The following is a 17,241-nucleotide window of genomic DNA, read 5'->3' as shown; positions in this document are numbered from 1 at the left end:
TAATCGTACAGACCTGTAAATAGGAATGATTACTCTGGTTTCAGTATGCAAACAAATGGAATGTTTACATATGTATGGCATGTCCAGTTCTACAGATCATTAAAGTATTTTATGAATAAAGTATATTTTTGAAATTTAAAAAAAATCGCAAAAATCCTTCTATGCCGGTCTGTATGACGCGAAGCCGACCGACAGCGTGGCCTCCCAGTCGTTCCTGTCCTCTATCACGGAGGTCTTAGACGACAGAACACGTGAGAGGCTGGACCAGCCACTATCTCTGGATGAGTTGACCAAGGCCCTTGAGTCCTTCGAAAAGAGTAAAACTCCCGGAAGCGACGGCTTACCGGTCGAGCTCTATTCCGTTCTGTGGGGTTTGATTGGCCAGGACCTGCTGGAAGTGCATGTCAGTATGCTTCTGGAAGGTACCATGAGTGAATCCATGAGGAAAGGCATCATCACCCTCATCTACAAGCGGAAGGGGGAGAGGGAGGAACTCAGAAATTGGAGACCAATCTCACTGTTGAATGTGGATTACAAAATTCTGTCAAAGGTAATCGCCAACCGGGTCAGGTCTGCTCTGGGGTCGGTGATTCACCCTGACCAAACCTGTGCTGTACCGGGCAGGAAGATCACTGAGAGTCTCGCACTCCTCAGGGATACAATCGCCTACGGGGACAGAGGGTTGGACAACTGCTTAATCAGCCTGAACCAGGAGAAAGTCTTTGACAGGATATCACACAGGTATATGAGAGATGTTCTCTCCAAAATGGGCTTTGGGGAGGGAATCTGCAATTGGATCAGACTGCTCTACACCAACATTGTCAGTGCAGTCTCAATCAATGGGTGGGAATCAGATAGCTTCCCAGTCAGATCTGGAGTCAGGCAGGGCTGCCCTCTCTCTCCTGCCTTGTTTGTGTGCTGCATAGAGCCATTTGTCGAGTCCATCAGGAAAGATGAGAGCCTGAGAGGGGTGACTATTCCTGGCAGCAGGGGCCTGCAGGTCAAGGCCTCCCTGTACATGGATGACGTCGCCATTTTCTGCTCGGATCCGCTGTCCATGCACAGACTCATGTGCATATGTGACCAGTTCAAATGGGCCTCGGGGGCCAAGGTAAACTGAGGCAAGAGCGATGCTATGCTCTTCGGGAACTGGGCCGACCAATCCTCGATCCCCTTCACCGTCAGGACCGACCTCCTGAAGGTGCTGGGTATTTGGTTCGGGGCAGCTGGGGCGTGCGCCAAGTCTTGGGAGGAGCGTATCAGCAAAGTGAGGCAGAAACTGGGCAGATGGAAGCTACGGTCACTCTCCATCACAGGAAAAAAACCTGGTCATCAGGTTTGAGGCACTGTCATTGCTATTATACGTGGCATAGGTCTGGCCTATTCCCAGAACCTGTGCCGCTGCAGTCACCTGGGCCATCTTCCAATTTATATGGAGGTCAAATATGGACCAGGTCCAAAGGGACTCGCTGTACAAAGATCTGGGCAACGGGGGAAAAAAATACACCCAATGCCACCCTCGCCCTGATGGCCACCTTTGTGTGTAGCTGCATCAAGCTGTGCGTGGATCCCCGGTACGCAAACACCAAGTGTCACTACGTACTGAGGTTCTCCCTGTCCCCGGTGTTGCGAAGGATGGGCCTGGCCTCGCTCCCGCGGAACGCTCCGAGTAGTTGGACCATTCCGTATCACCTATCCTTCGTGGAGAAGTTTATGAAGAAAAACACCTTTGACCACAAGTCCATCAGGAAGTGGTCAGCACGTAGTGTCCTTGAGACCCTTTGGGAAAAGGAGAGGGTGGATCCTATCGAGCAGTTCCCTGAGCAGACTGTCAAAGCCATTTGGCAGAACGCCTCATTGCCAGAACTTTCCATCAAGCACCAAGGCATGGCTTGGCTGGTGGTGAGAAGGGCTCTGCCTGTGAGATCCTTTATGTACGCCCAGACTCTCAGCCGCACCGCACACTGCCCTCGAAGCGGCTGCGGGGGGAATGAGACTGTCACACACCTCCTTCTGGAATGTGCCTGTGCAGAAGTCTGGAGAGGAATGCAGTGGTGTTTGTCGAGGTTCGTGACGCGGGACTCCGTGCTCTACGGCCTGTTCCCCGGGATGCACACCGAGACGAACATCAACTGCGCCTGGAGGATCATCAACTCGGTGAAGGACGCTCTCTGGGTGGTCCGAAACCTGTTGATCTTCCAGCTGAAGGAGTTGACCCTGACTGAGTGTTGCAGACTGGCACATTCCAAGGTCCAGGACTACGTGTTGAGGGACGCGCTGAAGCTTGTGGCAGCTGCCGCCAAGGCGCAGTGGGGAAAGACCACCGTGTAACATCTGCCTGCCTAAGAAGGAGGCAAGTTGTTTCTGCTGGCGGGTGAGATTAGGTCTAGGGGACATGGACTCAAGATTAGGGGGAGTAAATTTAGGACAGAGATGAGGAGGAACTGCCTTTCCCAGAGAGTAATGAATCTATGGAATTATCCACCCATGGAAGCGTAGAGGCAACTTCATTAAATATATTCAAGGATGGGTTTTTGCATGGTCGGGGTATTGAGGGTTATGGGGATAATGCAGGTGGGAGGAACTGATACAATGGATAGATCAGCCAAGATCTTATTGAGTGGCAGAGCAAGCTGGATGGGCCAAATGGCCTACTCCTGCTTCTATTACTGTGAAAGACATGGTCATTAAACTGATACAAAGCTGAGATAGATTTTTAATTAGTGAGGATTATGGAGAAAAGTGGAGATGAGGATTATCAGGTCAGCCATGATCACGGGGAATGATGGAACAGATTCATTAAGCTGAATGGCCCATTCTGCTACAATGTCTTATTATCTTTTATATCGCAGACCTGTCCCTTCCGAATTGAGAGAAGTGAATTTTAGTAAAAATAAGAGAGCCCTAAAATGCTGCAGTAACAGCTGAATGTGAAATCTGAGTGGAGAGTGCTGTTGGTTTCGCTTGTTCCAGGTGCTAATTGACAGATTGCATACTTCTTATCCCGAACTTAGCAGTTTTTAAAAAAAAAGTATCTTTCAGGCAAGGAACAATGAAGAAATCATCTTTAATGGATATATAAGGCACATGGGCACAATATAAAGTGGATACTGAAAATACTTCATGTTACATACAGATTCCATCGAAGAAACTATTCTCAAGTAAACTCCTTAATGATAAACATCCATTCACTTTGTCAACAAACTGAAGCTTGCGTTAATAACTCTGTCCTACACAAGCCCCTAAATGTATTTATAAAAGCTGTTTTAACAACCTGCATAGCAAAATCCATCAAATACATCTAGAGTCACCCAGCAGAAATGGTAAGGCACCTACTCAAAATTTCCTTTTTATCTTTTTTCTCCCCCTTTTCTTTCCTCCCTTTCTCTGCTGAATCTGGCAGTTCAGTTACAGCAGGCAACATTCCCACTGCAGGATTCCATTGCAATATATGACCAGTTAATCGGATTTGGTGGGTGGGGGTAGAAGGAGAAGATAATGTTGACCACTGCCCTCTGGAGAATGTCCCATTTTTCATCTCTCCAATCCAACTGAACAGCAGCTTCGACAATGCTGCACTCCCAGCTCCATGCAGTAGGATGGGGCTTGAATTCCTGAACATCCTGCTCCGATGAGATTGCGGTCAATGCTGATAAAAAGCCACTCGATTATACACATTCTGGTACACATTGCCCAAGAGGCAATTCTTTGTCTGCGAGCTTTAACAGTGGGTCATGAATAGCTGTGATGGCATCAAAAACAGACTTACTTTCACCCTGGTAAACTCTCCACCCTGCTTTGGTCACGAGGCATTGTGGCCAATGGTAGCTCAATCCCCTAACACCACCTGATAATATGTTCCAACCAACGATACACAACCAGGAATGGGACAAACAATCATGTTCATCTGTGCTGTGCACTGCCACCTCACATTGTGTTGTTCGACAGTGTCCACCTTCAGCAGATTGACTGGCTTCATGAATAAATGCACAGTTCCCAACCAATAGATCAGGTGGCCTCCATGGGAGAACCCTGAGGTTTCTCATTCTTGGTCCTTCTCCCTGGATGAGCCACTGGGAGATGCCATGATGGATGAATTTGAACAATAGGCACATCAAGGCTTCAATTAACACACTGACAGACTGCCCCCATCAATATATAGTGCAGGGCTTTCCAAACACAAAAAATTATACACAGAGCTCATTAACAGAATATTAAAGAGAATTTTAAAAGAAACCTTAAGATAATAAACATTCAGTATTTCACAAGCCAATATTTCATAGTTAACACACAACTCTCCCATCTTTCCATTCAAACTCAGGCAGTGATTCTAAGAAAGATTGACCTCCCAGTTCAACATGTAGTCTGGGAGAGGAAGGTACATTGGTACAAGGTACAAGGTACATTGCTAATTACATTAAAAGAGATGAGATAGGCCTGACATCAACTGGAGATTTTTTTACACCCCCAATACATCCCTCCACAAGTGGGAGTGAGGATTTCTCTTCATCCTAGCTTCCTAGTAAAGGGACTCACTGCACTGCTCCAATATCAGAATCAGACATGTCCTTCCCCAGCAAGAGAACAGGACTGAAGCTGTTCAGACACTGGTACCCTTGAAAACTGCACAACTGTGAGTTACAGCACATTGCTCCAGTGCAGCTCAGTAAAGTCACCACCCTGTGAAACACCACTCTGAAAACAGCATTTCAGGCAGGATGTGAACAGATGATCTTTTTTTTTTAACCATTGTAACGATTCCCTGATGGCACCTTCATGCAGAGTTCTGTTTTGATTTCTCGAAATGGCTCATTGCTCATATAGTCCCCATACCTATTCGGATTGCAAAACGCCGTGGTTTAAATGCATTTCTGGTTTACACACTTCATTGGGGTGTGTTCAGGCAGCAGCTGTGGCCAGCCTCATATGGGAGGGGATTGATTCTATTGTCAAGGCACCAGACACCAGTTAATCATCATTAGCCTCTCAACTCTGTACAAATAAAGTTTCAGTAACATTAAATATTGCATTGATTATTGCAACAAAAAAAAGAATCTTTCACCTGATCACAATCAGGATGGCTACAGGAATTGTGCTTCATATGTCAATAATCCTTTTGGCTATTAGTATTTTTTGTGAATTGTTCATTCCAGTTAAGCTTTTAACTTGCTTCAGGACTCCAATTACATGACAAAGGCATGATTTATAGAGTATGACTTTACCCTTTCATTCTCCTTTGATGGATCTGCCCGGAGATGCTATTAAAGTTCACGTGTTCCTTTCAGTGGTTTTATCGTCAACATTTTAAAAAAGCAACTAAAAAAACTCAAGAGAAATCACTGTTAAGACTCCCCCAAGTCTTTACCAAATTCAGGTTCCTGTGACAGCAGATGAAGTGCCTTGTGTATGAGATTTCTGCACTCACTCCCATCACAGAATCAATCTCAAGCTGATTTAAAGTAAACATGTTCTTCATACATTGAGCTGTACATCCTCCAGACACCTGCAACTGTAAAAGATTTGGAGTGCATCTCTGGGAAATCTGCCAGGGAGTGCCTGCTACATTTGAGTTTGTAAATTGGTGGCCGGTAGTGCAGAACTACGAAGGGAGATCTGTTGTGATTCTTACTCTTTATAGTATCATTGAAGACAGCTTCCAAAGGGAGGGAGTTGTGAGCCACTCAGGTCGAGGGCCTGCAGCTGACAGGAGGTCACCTGTCTTAGCCAGTCAGGAGCAGGATACTGACCTGTATTAGCTCATGACTTTCCTGGCCATTAAAATAAACATGTGGGCCAATGCACCAGGGAATTGTGGGCTATGGATGAATGTGTGCACACATGATGGAGCTGAAAAACCAGAAACTGAGCACTTAGTCCATAAAGGCTGATATTTTTTATATATATGCTGGCTGCATTATGAGATAATGTTCCAAACTTTCAGCACACCAATATTCTGCAGAATGTTAAGGTTATTTTAAAGTACGCACTTGCTGAACGAGTACTCCATAGCTGTTAGTCTGCCTTAGATGAGCAGGGAACCATAGCTCACAACACACTGATATGCAGTGATGCTACCTTTCAATTACACTGCTCTCTTGTTTCCTTGGTATATTTGGACCACATTATTCATTCATATTTGGCTTGAAAAGTACAAAGCAGATATGTAGGGCTGGAGAGCAACCCAAGTGGTGATTTGATGTTCTGATGAGATTGGCAGAATTTGAATGGCAGGCAAGTGCACCCAGTTTATAACAGTGTCGTAAGTACTGCACGTAGGATTAAAGCTATCACAATGCCGTGCCCATCTTTCCAGAACAGTCCAACTGTCCATACAACACACTCCTAGAAGGTACCCAATCTTACTGCAACAATCACAAGAGCCACAAAGGTATCAGTGTCAAACCTGAGCTGCATGCAGCTTGCCCACACCCTCCAATGTGCGAGAGGACAGAGGAAGGTGGAAGAGTAGAGGAAAATATTTAATCTTAGGATTCAAGGGTTTGAGAATGTTAGAGAGAGCAGGAATGGCCTCTGAAAGCTTCAGGACGTTTGTGGTTATAAATTTCACTCATTGGCTGAGTTTACAAGGCTCCAAACTGGGAAAACTGGCAACGATTTGAGGAAACCCCTGGCTAAACCGAGCCTCAAGGAGTGAGGGCGCTGGGTTGGGCAGACAGGAGACATCAACCATGAGAGTTGCAGAAGGTCCTGAGGTCCCTCTCGGTCAAAGGAACAAGATATTTGGAAAGAACACAGTCAGCCAATGCAAGTGTGGACGACTACATGCCAACGTACAGCATGACACAGACACAGGCTGAGTCTAGTACCACAAAGTGTTTGGAGGACCGCGTCCCGCAAAGTGTCCTTCTCTGTGGTAACTATCAGTCACGATACCACGTCAATGAGCAGCAACAGATAAACTGGGCTCTGGGAATCACTTAGAGTTTGGAAAGCAGGGACTATGAGGTCTGTATTTTCTTTAAAATCAGATCCACTCTGATTGTAGCTAGCTGACGGGGAGGAAATAAATAAGTGTTAGTAAACTAAGAGGGATGTTAACAGAGGTTTAACTGTCAGCACCAATACAAAGAGCAGGTGTTTTTTGTGAAAATCCAAACGGATTTGAAGTGGACACTTTGTGTTTGGGGTAGAGATAGAAGCAGTCGTTTCGAATGGAAAACCCACTCTAAGAAACAAAATGTCTAGCTTTTCGGGAGTGTGTTTTCGCAAGGCCTTTTTTTTGGCCACCTTTCCACACAGAAGCAGGAAATGGGTGATCCACTCCAGACGAGAAAGATCAAAGAAGTATGTGAGCGCTGCCTCCTGCTGGTGACCTGAAGAACAGTATTTAGGCAGAGGCCTGGTGACAGGTCTCCTGTTCCTTGTCTACTGCCCTTGCAGTTACAGGAGTGCACTGTGAGGCAACTGTAAATGGCTAAACGTTGGGTTTAAAACACACACATTCACAAGATGAAACGCTACATCATGCCATTGAAAAGAGAACGTGTGGATATAAAGTGCTAAATGAGTCTGTGTGACTCGTTTCTGGAACTTCTACTGATGGATGGGGGTGGGAAAAAGAAGGCTGGGAGTGGGGAAAGAGGAATGAGGTGTTGTAAAGTAGTCCTGAAATAATTAGGATACTGACACACTAAGCATCTGACTTTTAAAGTTCCAGTCTGAAAACAATCTCTGTACAATTTGGTTTACAAAACTGGATTCATAAGGCCTCAATTTCACGCACTCCAATTACAAACAGGGTGTGGCAGGCAATATTGCTATTACTGCTTTGTCACAAACACTCTTCCTCCATCTTAGCCCCTGGATATGAAATGGAAGAGGCTGTCACTCTTCGGAAAGTAAAATGTGACAAGGAACAGAGGATTGAAAACTAATAAACCCATCAGGATACAGTCTGCAAAGGTCGGGGCTTCATTCCGTTCCAGCCTCCGTGCTCTGAGGTCTAGAAGTCGAGTGCTTTTCTTTCAATTCACATTCTTCATCCTGTAACACATTTAAAACAAAAAGACGTAAACACATTATGCTGAGAACAGATCTGCTAAGATTTTACTGTGCCCTTGAGCAGTAGGCCTCACCATTGGTTGGGCCTAATTGCCATGGCAACAATATCAAGGCTCTTGTTCTGTAAAGAATACCAAGGTTAAACAGATAACCTTGAACGGAGCTGTTGATCTCTTTGTTTATTTGAGTGCAACCCTGAATTTAGGCCAACCATTCAAATTGACCTGTAAACAGCCCCACAGTTCCTATTTTTATGGACATTAATTAGCTTTCAAAGCCCGTATATGGTAGGCATGAGATGCATATTCAATAAGCCAAAGTACCATTCTACATCATATTGGTAAAGTTCCAAAAATTAGTGTGCAGTGTGTGTGCCTGGAACAGGTCCTTGCTTTCAAATGCAAAGAGACAAGCGTTTGACGGCCCCACTGCAAAAATGAGTTTACCTTCAGGGAGCCGGTGCATTCTGGGAAAACGCGGTGAAATCATCAGCAATCCTTAAAGACCACACACAGCAATAAACTTACGGAAACGCAGTAGGGCTGCAACACCTGTGTGTGAGAGTAGAATGGGAGCTGCCTCTGCCTCCCACCGAGAGTTTACAGGCTTATTTGAATTCAAAAGCTTTTAAAGTGCTGCTCCTTTGTCACCTGATGAAGCAGCAGCACTCTGAAAGCCTGTGATTTCAAATAAACTCATTGGACTATAACCTGGTGCTGGGAGACTTCTGGCTTTATCTATTCCTATCTAATGTGACAGCAACCATTCCTCACTCAAGACTCACACACCCCACAATCTTGTACCCAAAAAAGGTGGCCTGTTTTCAGAGTCTGTATCTGTACAATTATAAAATCTCTTTCCATTAAAATGCTGTTGAGCATTCCTTGTAGGTGGGTTAGATAGAGGACAATGCACTACATGACCCTGTATATGGTATAAATGCAGACCCCATCCTATATTATAATTTGTAAAATCTAAAGCACCTCTTAACCGGCGTGCAGAAGGAGATGGCAGTGGCGTGGTAATGACACTAATCCAGAGGGCCAGGCTAATGTGACCAATTCAGACCAACAGCTAATGGAATATAAAGATGGTCACCTCTCGTGAAAGAAATCTGTCGTTCTTACCAGCCTATGTTACATGTGACTCAGTATCCACAGCAATGTGGTTAATTCTTAACTACCCTCGGGATTAGTCAGTTTCCCATTTCAGTTTCAGCCATCCCCTCAGATCAATGGCAATTCAGCAAAAATGCTGTCCGTGTCAGCACCAGCCACATCCCTTGAAAGATTCAAAATTATGACAGCTTCCACAGGCATGTTGCTTTTAACATTTTAACACGGGAATATAGGTCAGGAGTAGGCAACAGACCAATGTAAATGGCTGATGGGGCAGCCAAACAGGTAAGGTTAGAGACGGCTCTGGGAAGATTAAGGCAGAAATCTTTTAGGAAGAATTCTGCATTGCAGTTCCTTTCAGAGTTATAATGTCAGAAAGCTTACATGGCAACAGGCACAGAGTGGGCCAGGAGGGTGAGGGTGAGGGGAGTGAAGGACAGGCCGAATACATGATAGGATGCTAGGAGAGTCTAGAAATGTCAGATTTGCCCTCGGACTGCTGGAAATGGACAGGAAATTAAACTGATCAGTCTGGAGGGACAGCCGGGAAAGGCATGGTTATGGTCACGAATGTGTCAGAAAACAAGATTGAATGAAGTGGTCCTGAGTAGGACGAGAACAAAGACTTATCCCATGAGTACGGAGATGGTTTGCAGCTAATATAAGTTCCCATGGCAACCCCTTTTATTTGGAGGAAGAGAGTGGAGTCAGAGAGGCTATTTCATTTAAGAGTAGGAGTTCAGGAAAGTGGAGGAGGGGGTTGAGAGATAAATACTGGTTGGGCTTCTGATTGCAGGAAAACTGGATAAGCTGCTTTGTTGGGGGTAAAGATGTAGAGTGACTGGACTTCCAGACTTTTCTATATTCATTTGCTTCCCCCCCCCCCCCCAAAACTAATAAACGGTAAGAATGACCGATTGCTCTGGAGTGTTAGCTGGTGGAGGACTGCAGTTCTTGGAGCATAGTAACAGCAGGACATTTAATCACTGGAGCCTGTTTTGCCATTAAGCAATTATCGACCTGTTTAGGAAACGGAGTAAGATCAGGAGAGAGAGAGTTGGGACAATGGACAGGTATTTGAATTCACAGGATGTGTCTAGTAGTATTTCTCAAGAACCCTGGGGTCTTAACTATTCACTGTGTGTGTTAATGACTCAGATGTGACAGAATGCCACATTTCTACATTGTTGATGATGAAAAGACAGATGGCATTGTAAGCAGCATAAATGGAAACAAAATTCTACAAAGACAAATCACTACTGACATTTCCAAAAATGTGGTAAATGGATTTCAGTGTGGGCTAATGTAAGTTCAGCACCTAAAATGGACAGAACAAGGCACTATCTAAACGGTGAAAAGCTGATCATGGAGACAGTTCAAAGTGACTTGGAAGCCAAGGTACATAGATCTCTAGAATGTCATGAGCAGAAACAGAAAAGAATCAAAAAGCTTAATGGGATGCTGGCCTTTAGATCCAGAAAACAAGAAACAAGAATCAAGGCTTAAGAAGCCATGATTAAACTAAACAAAGTCTTGGCTGCAGTTCACTGCAGGTCGTGTGACCTCTGGACACCAAACTTTAGTAATGACATACTGAACGCAAAGGGACTATCACAGAGATTTACCAAACAATATTGATTTCCAAGGGTCAGCAGCAGCTCAGGTGTTAGCGTTTTCAGATGTTTTGAGTTCAAGTTGCATATCTAGACTTGATCACAAAAATCAGGGCTGCCGATCGGTGCAGTATTGAGGGAGTGCTAATTGTTGGAGATGCACTGTATTGGGTATGATATTACGCTGAGGTCTGGTACACCCTCTCAGGCTGATGGAAAAGATCAATGGCAATATTTTAAAAGAAGGGCAGGGAGCTAGTTATCTCCGGTGTCCCAACTAACATTTATCCCAGAACCAACCTGGTAAAAGCAGATGATTTGGTTATTATCACACTGCTGTTTGTAGGAGCTTGCTGTGCACAAACTGATTGCCATGTTTCCAACATCACACCCTGTGGCTACTCTGTAAAAGTACTTCCCTGGCTGTAAGTGCTTTGGGGCATCCAGTGGTGATGAAAGGTTCTACACAAAAGCAGTTCTTATCTATTTTCTCCAATGTGAAGAAGAGATTACATAGACTAGAGTTGTATTTTCTGGCATTTAAGACAGTTAAAAGGTGATTTGGTTAAACTTTCCAATACATTAAGGGCAACTGTGAAAGTAAATAGAGAGAAAATATTTTTACTGTTTGGGGGAGTCTAGGACATTCTAAAAATTACAGCCAGTCCTTTCAGGAATACAGTCAGGAAACAGTGTAGAGGTTTGGAACTTTCTTATATAAATGGTAAGTGATGCTTGATTAATTGTTAATTTTAAAACTGAGATTGATAGATTTTCCAAAATTACTAACGAATATGGGACAAACCAGTTATGTCACAGTTCAGCTATGATCTCACTCAATGGCAATGTGATAGGTTCAATGTGTTAAATGGTCTACACCCATTCCTGTGATCTGACAGCACGGATGGAGGCCATTTGGCCCATAATGTTTGTGCTAGTAATTTTTAAAGTATCTATCCAATTAATGCCCATGCTCCATCCCTGCAGCCTTGCAAATTTACTTCTTTCAAATATATATCCAGTTTCCTGTTTGAAAGTCACTAATGAATTTCCCTTGAGTTGCGCTGCCTAAAGTGTAAAAGTCAACGTGTAAAGGGCATGACTTCTTCCTATCAGAGCAATGCCTAGGAACTGAAATCAATAACCCCGCTGAAACATCGAAGTATTGGTAAAAAGAATTATGAAGGTTTAACAATTTCCTATTTCAGAAGCTAACAATCCTCTAACAGCTTTCTCAACCTGATTTGCAACTTCTAAATCTTTGTTCACGACTTCCCCTAGGACCCATTGTTCCTGTTCCCCTTTAAAGTTCTCATTTAACTGGCATTGTTTCACCACCTCTTTCCTACCAGAATGAATCACTTCACACTTCTCTGTGTTAGATTTCATCTGCCCCTTTCGCCAGTCTGTCTACATCCTCCTGAAATCTGTTACAATCCTTCTTGTTGTTGTGTACATTTCCAGCATGTCATCTGCAAGCTTTGAAATTATACCCCTGTATTTCCAAGGCCAGGTCATTAATATAGATCAAAGAAAGCAGAAGCCTGAACACAGAGTCCTGGAGGACACCACTTGTACGCTGCCGTCTCATCTGAAAAACAATCCTACTACTCATGACTGCCCGTGTTGTAGGTGATTTCATATACATGCAGCCACTGTACCTTTAATCAAATCTCTACTTTAATATTCTGATACCCTCATTCAAACAAAAAAATTGATTTCAGCCTTGAAAGATCCAATCTTCTCAGCATCCACTGCCCCTCTAATATACTTTTATTATCCAAAGAGTCAGCGATATTTCAATTTATTCTTTCTCTAAGCATCTGAAGCCACACTGAATTTTTTTTTCCTTATTCATTCATAGGATGTGGGCATCGCTGGTGGCAGCATTTAATGCCCAGAGGACAGTTAAGTGTCAACCACATTGCAGTGGATCTGGAGTCACATGTTGGCCAGACCAGGCAAGTTTTCTTCCCTAAAGGACACTAGGGAACAAGATGTGGTTTTTTTGCACAATTAATATGCATCATCATTAGACTCTTAATTCCAGATTTCACCATCTGGCATAACTGGACTTGAACAGGGGTCTCCAGAACATTCCATGGGTCTCTGGATTAATAGTCCAATGATAATACCACTTGGCCATCATCTTCCCACCACTCCACTTTCTCAATTCTCAAATACAACCTGCATTTGTATAATCCTCTTAACAAAGTAAACTGCCCCAACACACTACATTGGACAGTTACCAGCCAAACTTTGATGCTGAACTATTGAAGAATTTATTAAGACCAAGGGCTTGGTCAAAGAAGTAGGTTTAAGGAGCATCTCAAGGTAAGAGAGGAGGGTTAAGGCAGGGAATGTCAGGGTTTAAGGTTCAGGGGACTGAAGATCACCTATCAATGGTTAAAGATTAAAATGGAAGATGAGGAGGAGATCAGAGGGTGAGAAAGTTCAGAGCTGGTCGTGGAGCTGGTGGATCACAGTATTGTTCTGGTTTCTTCCTCACTTTTCCCTCTGCTCCCAATGTAATGATTGCTTTCTTTTTGCAGACATGTGAATCACTGGGACAGACAGACAGGTTTAACATCTTAGCTGGAAGACAGCATTCATTCAGTTCAAAACTGGAGTGTCAGCCTAGATTACCTCTCCAAATGTTGGAATTGGGTTTGAACCAACAAGCTTCTGACTCAGAGCTACGAGAACTGCCAACTGATGCAAGCTGATAGGTAAAAGTTAGAGATAGTCTGACTTATCTGTGCACCAGAGACACTTTAAGTCCCTTATGCTCCTGTCAAGCTGAACAAACTTTTGAGAGCTCTGGCGATTAATTACCTGTCATGCTCAGTCTTTCTCCTTTCATTTTCAAGTGGCAGTTTTCGATCAGGCAATGTATTGTTAACTAAAATATTGATTTAGCCAGTTTTGTCTGAAAGGCATCTCTCTCTGCCCATTAGCAGTTAAACGATGGGATTATTTCACGAGATTTCTTGGCGTGTCCCAGCGGTGTGATGAAGATGTTAGTTTGAGAGCCTTGATGCAGAAATAACTAACAAGGGGTTATAATCTTAGTATTAGAGTCAGACAGTTAGGGGGCTGGTTGAAGACAGCGGGATGTGTGGGGATTAGGAAACATTCCCACACAGAGGCTCGTATAGAAGTCTAGAACCTCTTGCTGAAAATACCAGCTTTCAAGACTGAGATAAATAGATTCTTGCTAGGTAAAGGTATCAAGGGATGCACAAAGGGTAAAGTGTCAGCCTGCAACCTTTGTCTATTATTCACTGCACCTGTTTTGAAGCTGGGGAGTGGTGTTTGTGCAGCAACTGTAAACAGTAAAAACGATAACAACAGAACCAGTGATAAATAAACTCAAGATACACAGCAGGTTTATCAGTGTCTTCAGGCGAGGCAGTTTGAAATGAATCACATTCTCCCACCTTTCTCCTTCAGACACTGAAGAGACCTACCGTGTGTTTCCAGCGTTTGCAATCTCTCACCAATACTGTACACTCCTTACACTGTTAGAGATTTCATCTTCATTCTGCTCACTGGGGACACCATCAAAGTCATCCCTTTCAGTGTCAAAAGCATCTTCCTCATAGTCAGTCTGGTAGTCAGACTCATCTGTGGAACAGACAGTAAATGTTAACTGAGTATGTGGTAATGTACAGTCAGTACAGCATCTGGAACGAGGAGCTTTTTCACACACAGACTGCAAATACCAAAGCTAATTCATAATGGGGAAATGTAACACTCATGAATTTCACATCAATGGTTGACGTTGTGATTCATGCTGCACTGTAAAGCACATGTCAGCCTTGACAGTGGGTGTCAGACTCTAGATTTGTGGGCTAGCTCTTAAAGAAACATAAACCATTATTTCATTGAAAGAAGAATCCTTGCTTTTTCCCAAATTTACTATGCTCTGCAGTTAAAGGTGTTAACTCTTCCTATGACAGATGGCTAAGACCCTCTAGCATCTGTTGATGTTCTTCATATGGGTCCACTATGTACCAAGCTTTGTGACAATGGGAATCATCATGACTGAGTCTTGATGGTGAAACAGTTTTCCCAGAAAGGATCACAGGATATGAAGAATCATGGAGCGAATAGGATTCAAAAGCTGTCTCCATGTATCCTAATGAAACTTCCAATGGATGGATAAGTGATGTGACTTGCTTTTTTTAAAAAATCAGAAGTCTCTGAAGTCCAGTGAATCCTTCAAATTGGAAGTACAGGTGGGGGTGGGGGGGGAGGGAGCGTGGGCAACCAGCAATGGGCAGTTGAGATGATGAAAGGGAAGGGCTACACTGCATCGCATTAACATTTTGGCACTGATAGACTGTGTGAAGCAGCCTCCACAAGAAGTCGTGACTTACCGTCCACAACCAACAACTTTGCAGGTTCGATTCTAGACACGATTTCAGCCAGGTCAGTGAAGGAAGCATTTGGACAGGTGACCTGTTGAAAGGGAACATGGACATTATACAGGGTGGATGAGAAAGGGAGAGTTTGTTTTAAGTCACTGGGTTTACAAAGTGGCTGTAACAGAATGCAGTGAAACACAAAGTGAGTCCAGATCAGAGAGAACCTTCATGGATACATGATTTGGAGATGCCGGTGTTGGACTGGGGTGTACAAAGTCAAATATCACACAACACCAGGTTATAGTCCAACAGGTTTAATTGGAAGCACACTAGCTTTCGGAGCGTTCGGACCTGATGAAGGAGCGTCGCTCCGAAAGCTAGTGTGCTTCCAATTAAACCTGTTGGACTATAACCTGGTGTTGTGTGATTTTTAACTTCATGGATACAGTTAGATCCAGATTGCTAATCCTTTCCCTTTCAGCCACTGTCGAAATGCAATGCCAGTATTTTAGTGCAAATTCTCAAATCATGCTTTTCTTTTTTCTCTCACATCAACAACCAACTTGAAACTCTCCAGAACAATGTGCATTCCTAGAGCTCTTCTAACATTGTACAATATCCCATGACAAAAAGGCTTGCCAAATGGCTAGATTTTAAGAGTAGTTATCCTGAGCATCGTGGCTAATATTAATCCCTCAATTAATCTGGTTCAGAACCATTACTTTTCAGGCGATATTAACAGCTCTCAATGACTCAAGCATCACCACATTCTCTCAAGGGTTCTGTTCCATTTCAACAGATCAATCACAAAGTTGATAGGAGTTTCTGAAAAGTGTTATATAGGATTTGGGCTCCACTGGCAGGGCCAACATTTGTTTCCTACCCTTTGAACAGAGTGGATACCTTGGCTATTTCAGAGGATAGTCAAGAGTCAACCACTTTGATGTCTCGAGTCACATACAGGCCAGACCAGGCAAAGAAGGCAGCTTTTCCTCTCTAATCATTAAATGGGAGTATTCCAAATGGACTGACTGGGAACCTGTCAAGTAACTGGGAAACTCGATCTTGGAAGGGGAGAACCTGGCCGTGATTGAAATCAACCCTGAACATCCTGAAGGCTCAGAGGCTGCAACCCTAGGGACGGACTGAATCAGCTGGATATCAGGTAAACACACAGGTCCTCCATCCCGAGGGCTATATTCCCTGCTCACACGCAATCTCTAAACACCCTGGGAGTTGTCAGCAATCCCAATGCTGCATAGTGTTGCCAATACTCCAAGGCTGTCCCAGAGGGTTCAACAATCAGAGGTTAGAAACAGCACGGGAGCATTAATAAAAATACTGATATCCTTTGAACACTCTTTCTTAATTACGAAATATTGAACATGGAATAGAAAAGAAAAGGCTGGCTGACTTGGGATAGATTGTCTGGATCCATCTCATCTCTCTCGATGTTTAAAGCCCTTTTTAATAGGTGGAATTCCACAATGCCAGAATTAAACTGAAGCTCTATTTTAACCAGCTCACATTTAGCTAAGGTATAGATTAAGGAGATCTGTTGAGAAGTAATCACTGGAATCAAGATGGCTGGTCCAGTGATGGGTTAATTTTAAGTTTCATATGCATACTGATTTCCCTTTCTGGTTTGTGTGTGTTGTGTGGCTGTACTTGAAGGTGCAGGAAGACTCTCCAACACTGGAACAGGGACCAAAGGACACAGGTATCAGCTGAGCTTTGTGAATGTTATTCTGCCCCTACAGACTTACAGCTGCAGTACAGGTGCCTCCCTGTCTCCATTAATTTCATCCTCTGACAGACCAGAGTAAGTTAATTTAGGCTCACAGATCCTTTTCTTTTTATTTTGGAAAGTGATGTAACTCAATCTTCTAATTGGCAAAAGCAGCAGAGGGGGCAACAGAAGATTTTATTTTACATAGCGAGTTGCCATGATCTTGAATACACTGTAATATAAATGTAGATGAAGCAGGGTGAATGGTAATTTTCAAAAATGAATTGGATCTACATTTGAAAAGGAAACATGCTTGGGATTGTGGGGAAAGAATAAAGGAGTGGGATTGGTTGGATTGATCTCTCAAAGAGCCAGCACAGACATGGGTT

General features: G+C 43.6%; 1 protein-coding gene across 9 annotated transcripts in view; it reads right to left on the bottom strand.

Moving 5' to 3' along the window:
• Positions 1-3,049: 3,049 nt before the first annotated feature.
• Positions 3,050-17,241, bottom strand: part of pnpla7b (patatin-like phospholipase domain containing 7b) — a 340,731-nt gene continuing 326,539 nt past the window's right edge. For 8 of the 9 annotated variants that reach the window (XM_072566407.1, XM_072566410.1, XM_072566411.1 and 5 more), the window contains 3 exons: positions 15,136-15,217; positions 14,274-14,380; positions 3,050-8,004 (listed from right to left, as the gene is read on the bottom strand). In XM_072566407.1, coding sequence (XP_072422508.1) covers positions 7,933-8,004; positions 14,274-14,380; positions 15,136-15,217 — 261 coding nt within the window. In that variant the 3' untranslated portion in view covers positions 3,050-7,932. Of the gene's footprint in view, positions 8,005-14,253; positions 14,381-15,135; positions 15,218-17,241 lie in introns of all 9 variants that reach the window. The other variant, XM_072566409.1, reaches the window with a different exon arrangement.

Source organism: Chiloscyllium punctatum, chromosome 49 (assembly GCF_047496795.1).
Source record: "Chiloscyllium punctatum isolate Juve2018m chromosome 49, sChiPun1.3, whole genome shotgun sequence".
Taxonomy (NCBI): domain Eukaryota; kingdom Metazoa; phylum Chordata; class Chondrichthyes; order Orectolobiformes; family Hemiscylliidae; genus Chiloscyllium; species Chiloscyllium punctatum.
Note: the sequence above shows the minus strand (reverse complement) of the source record. Positions and strands in the feature narration are given on the sequence as shown.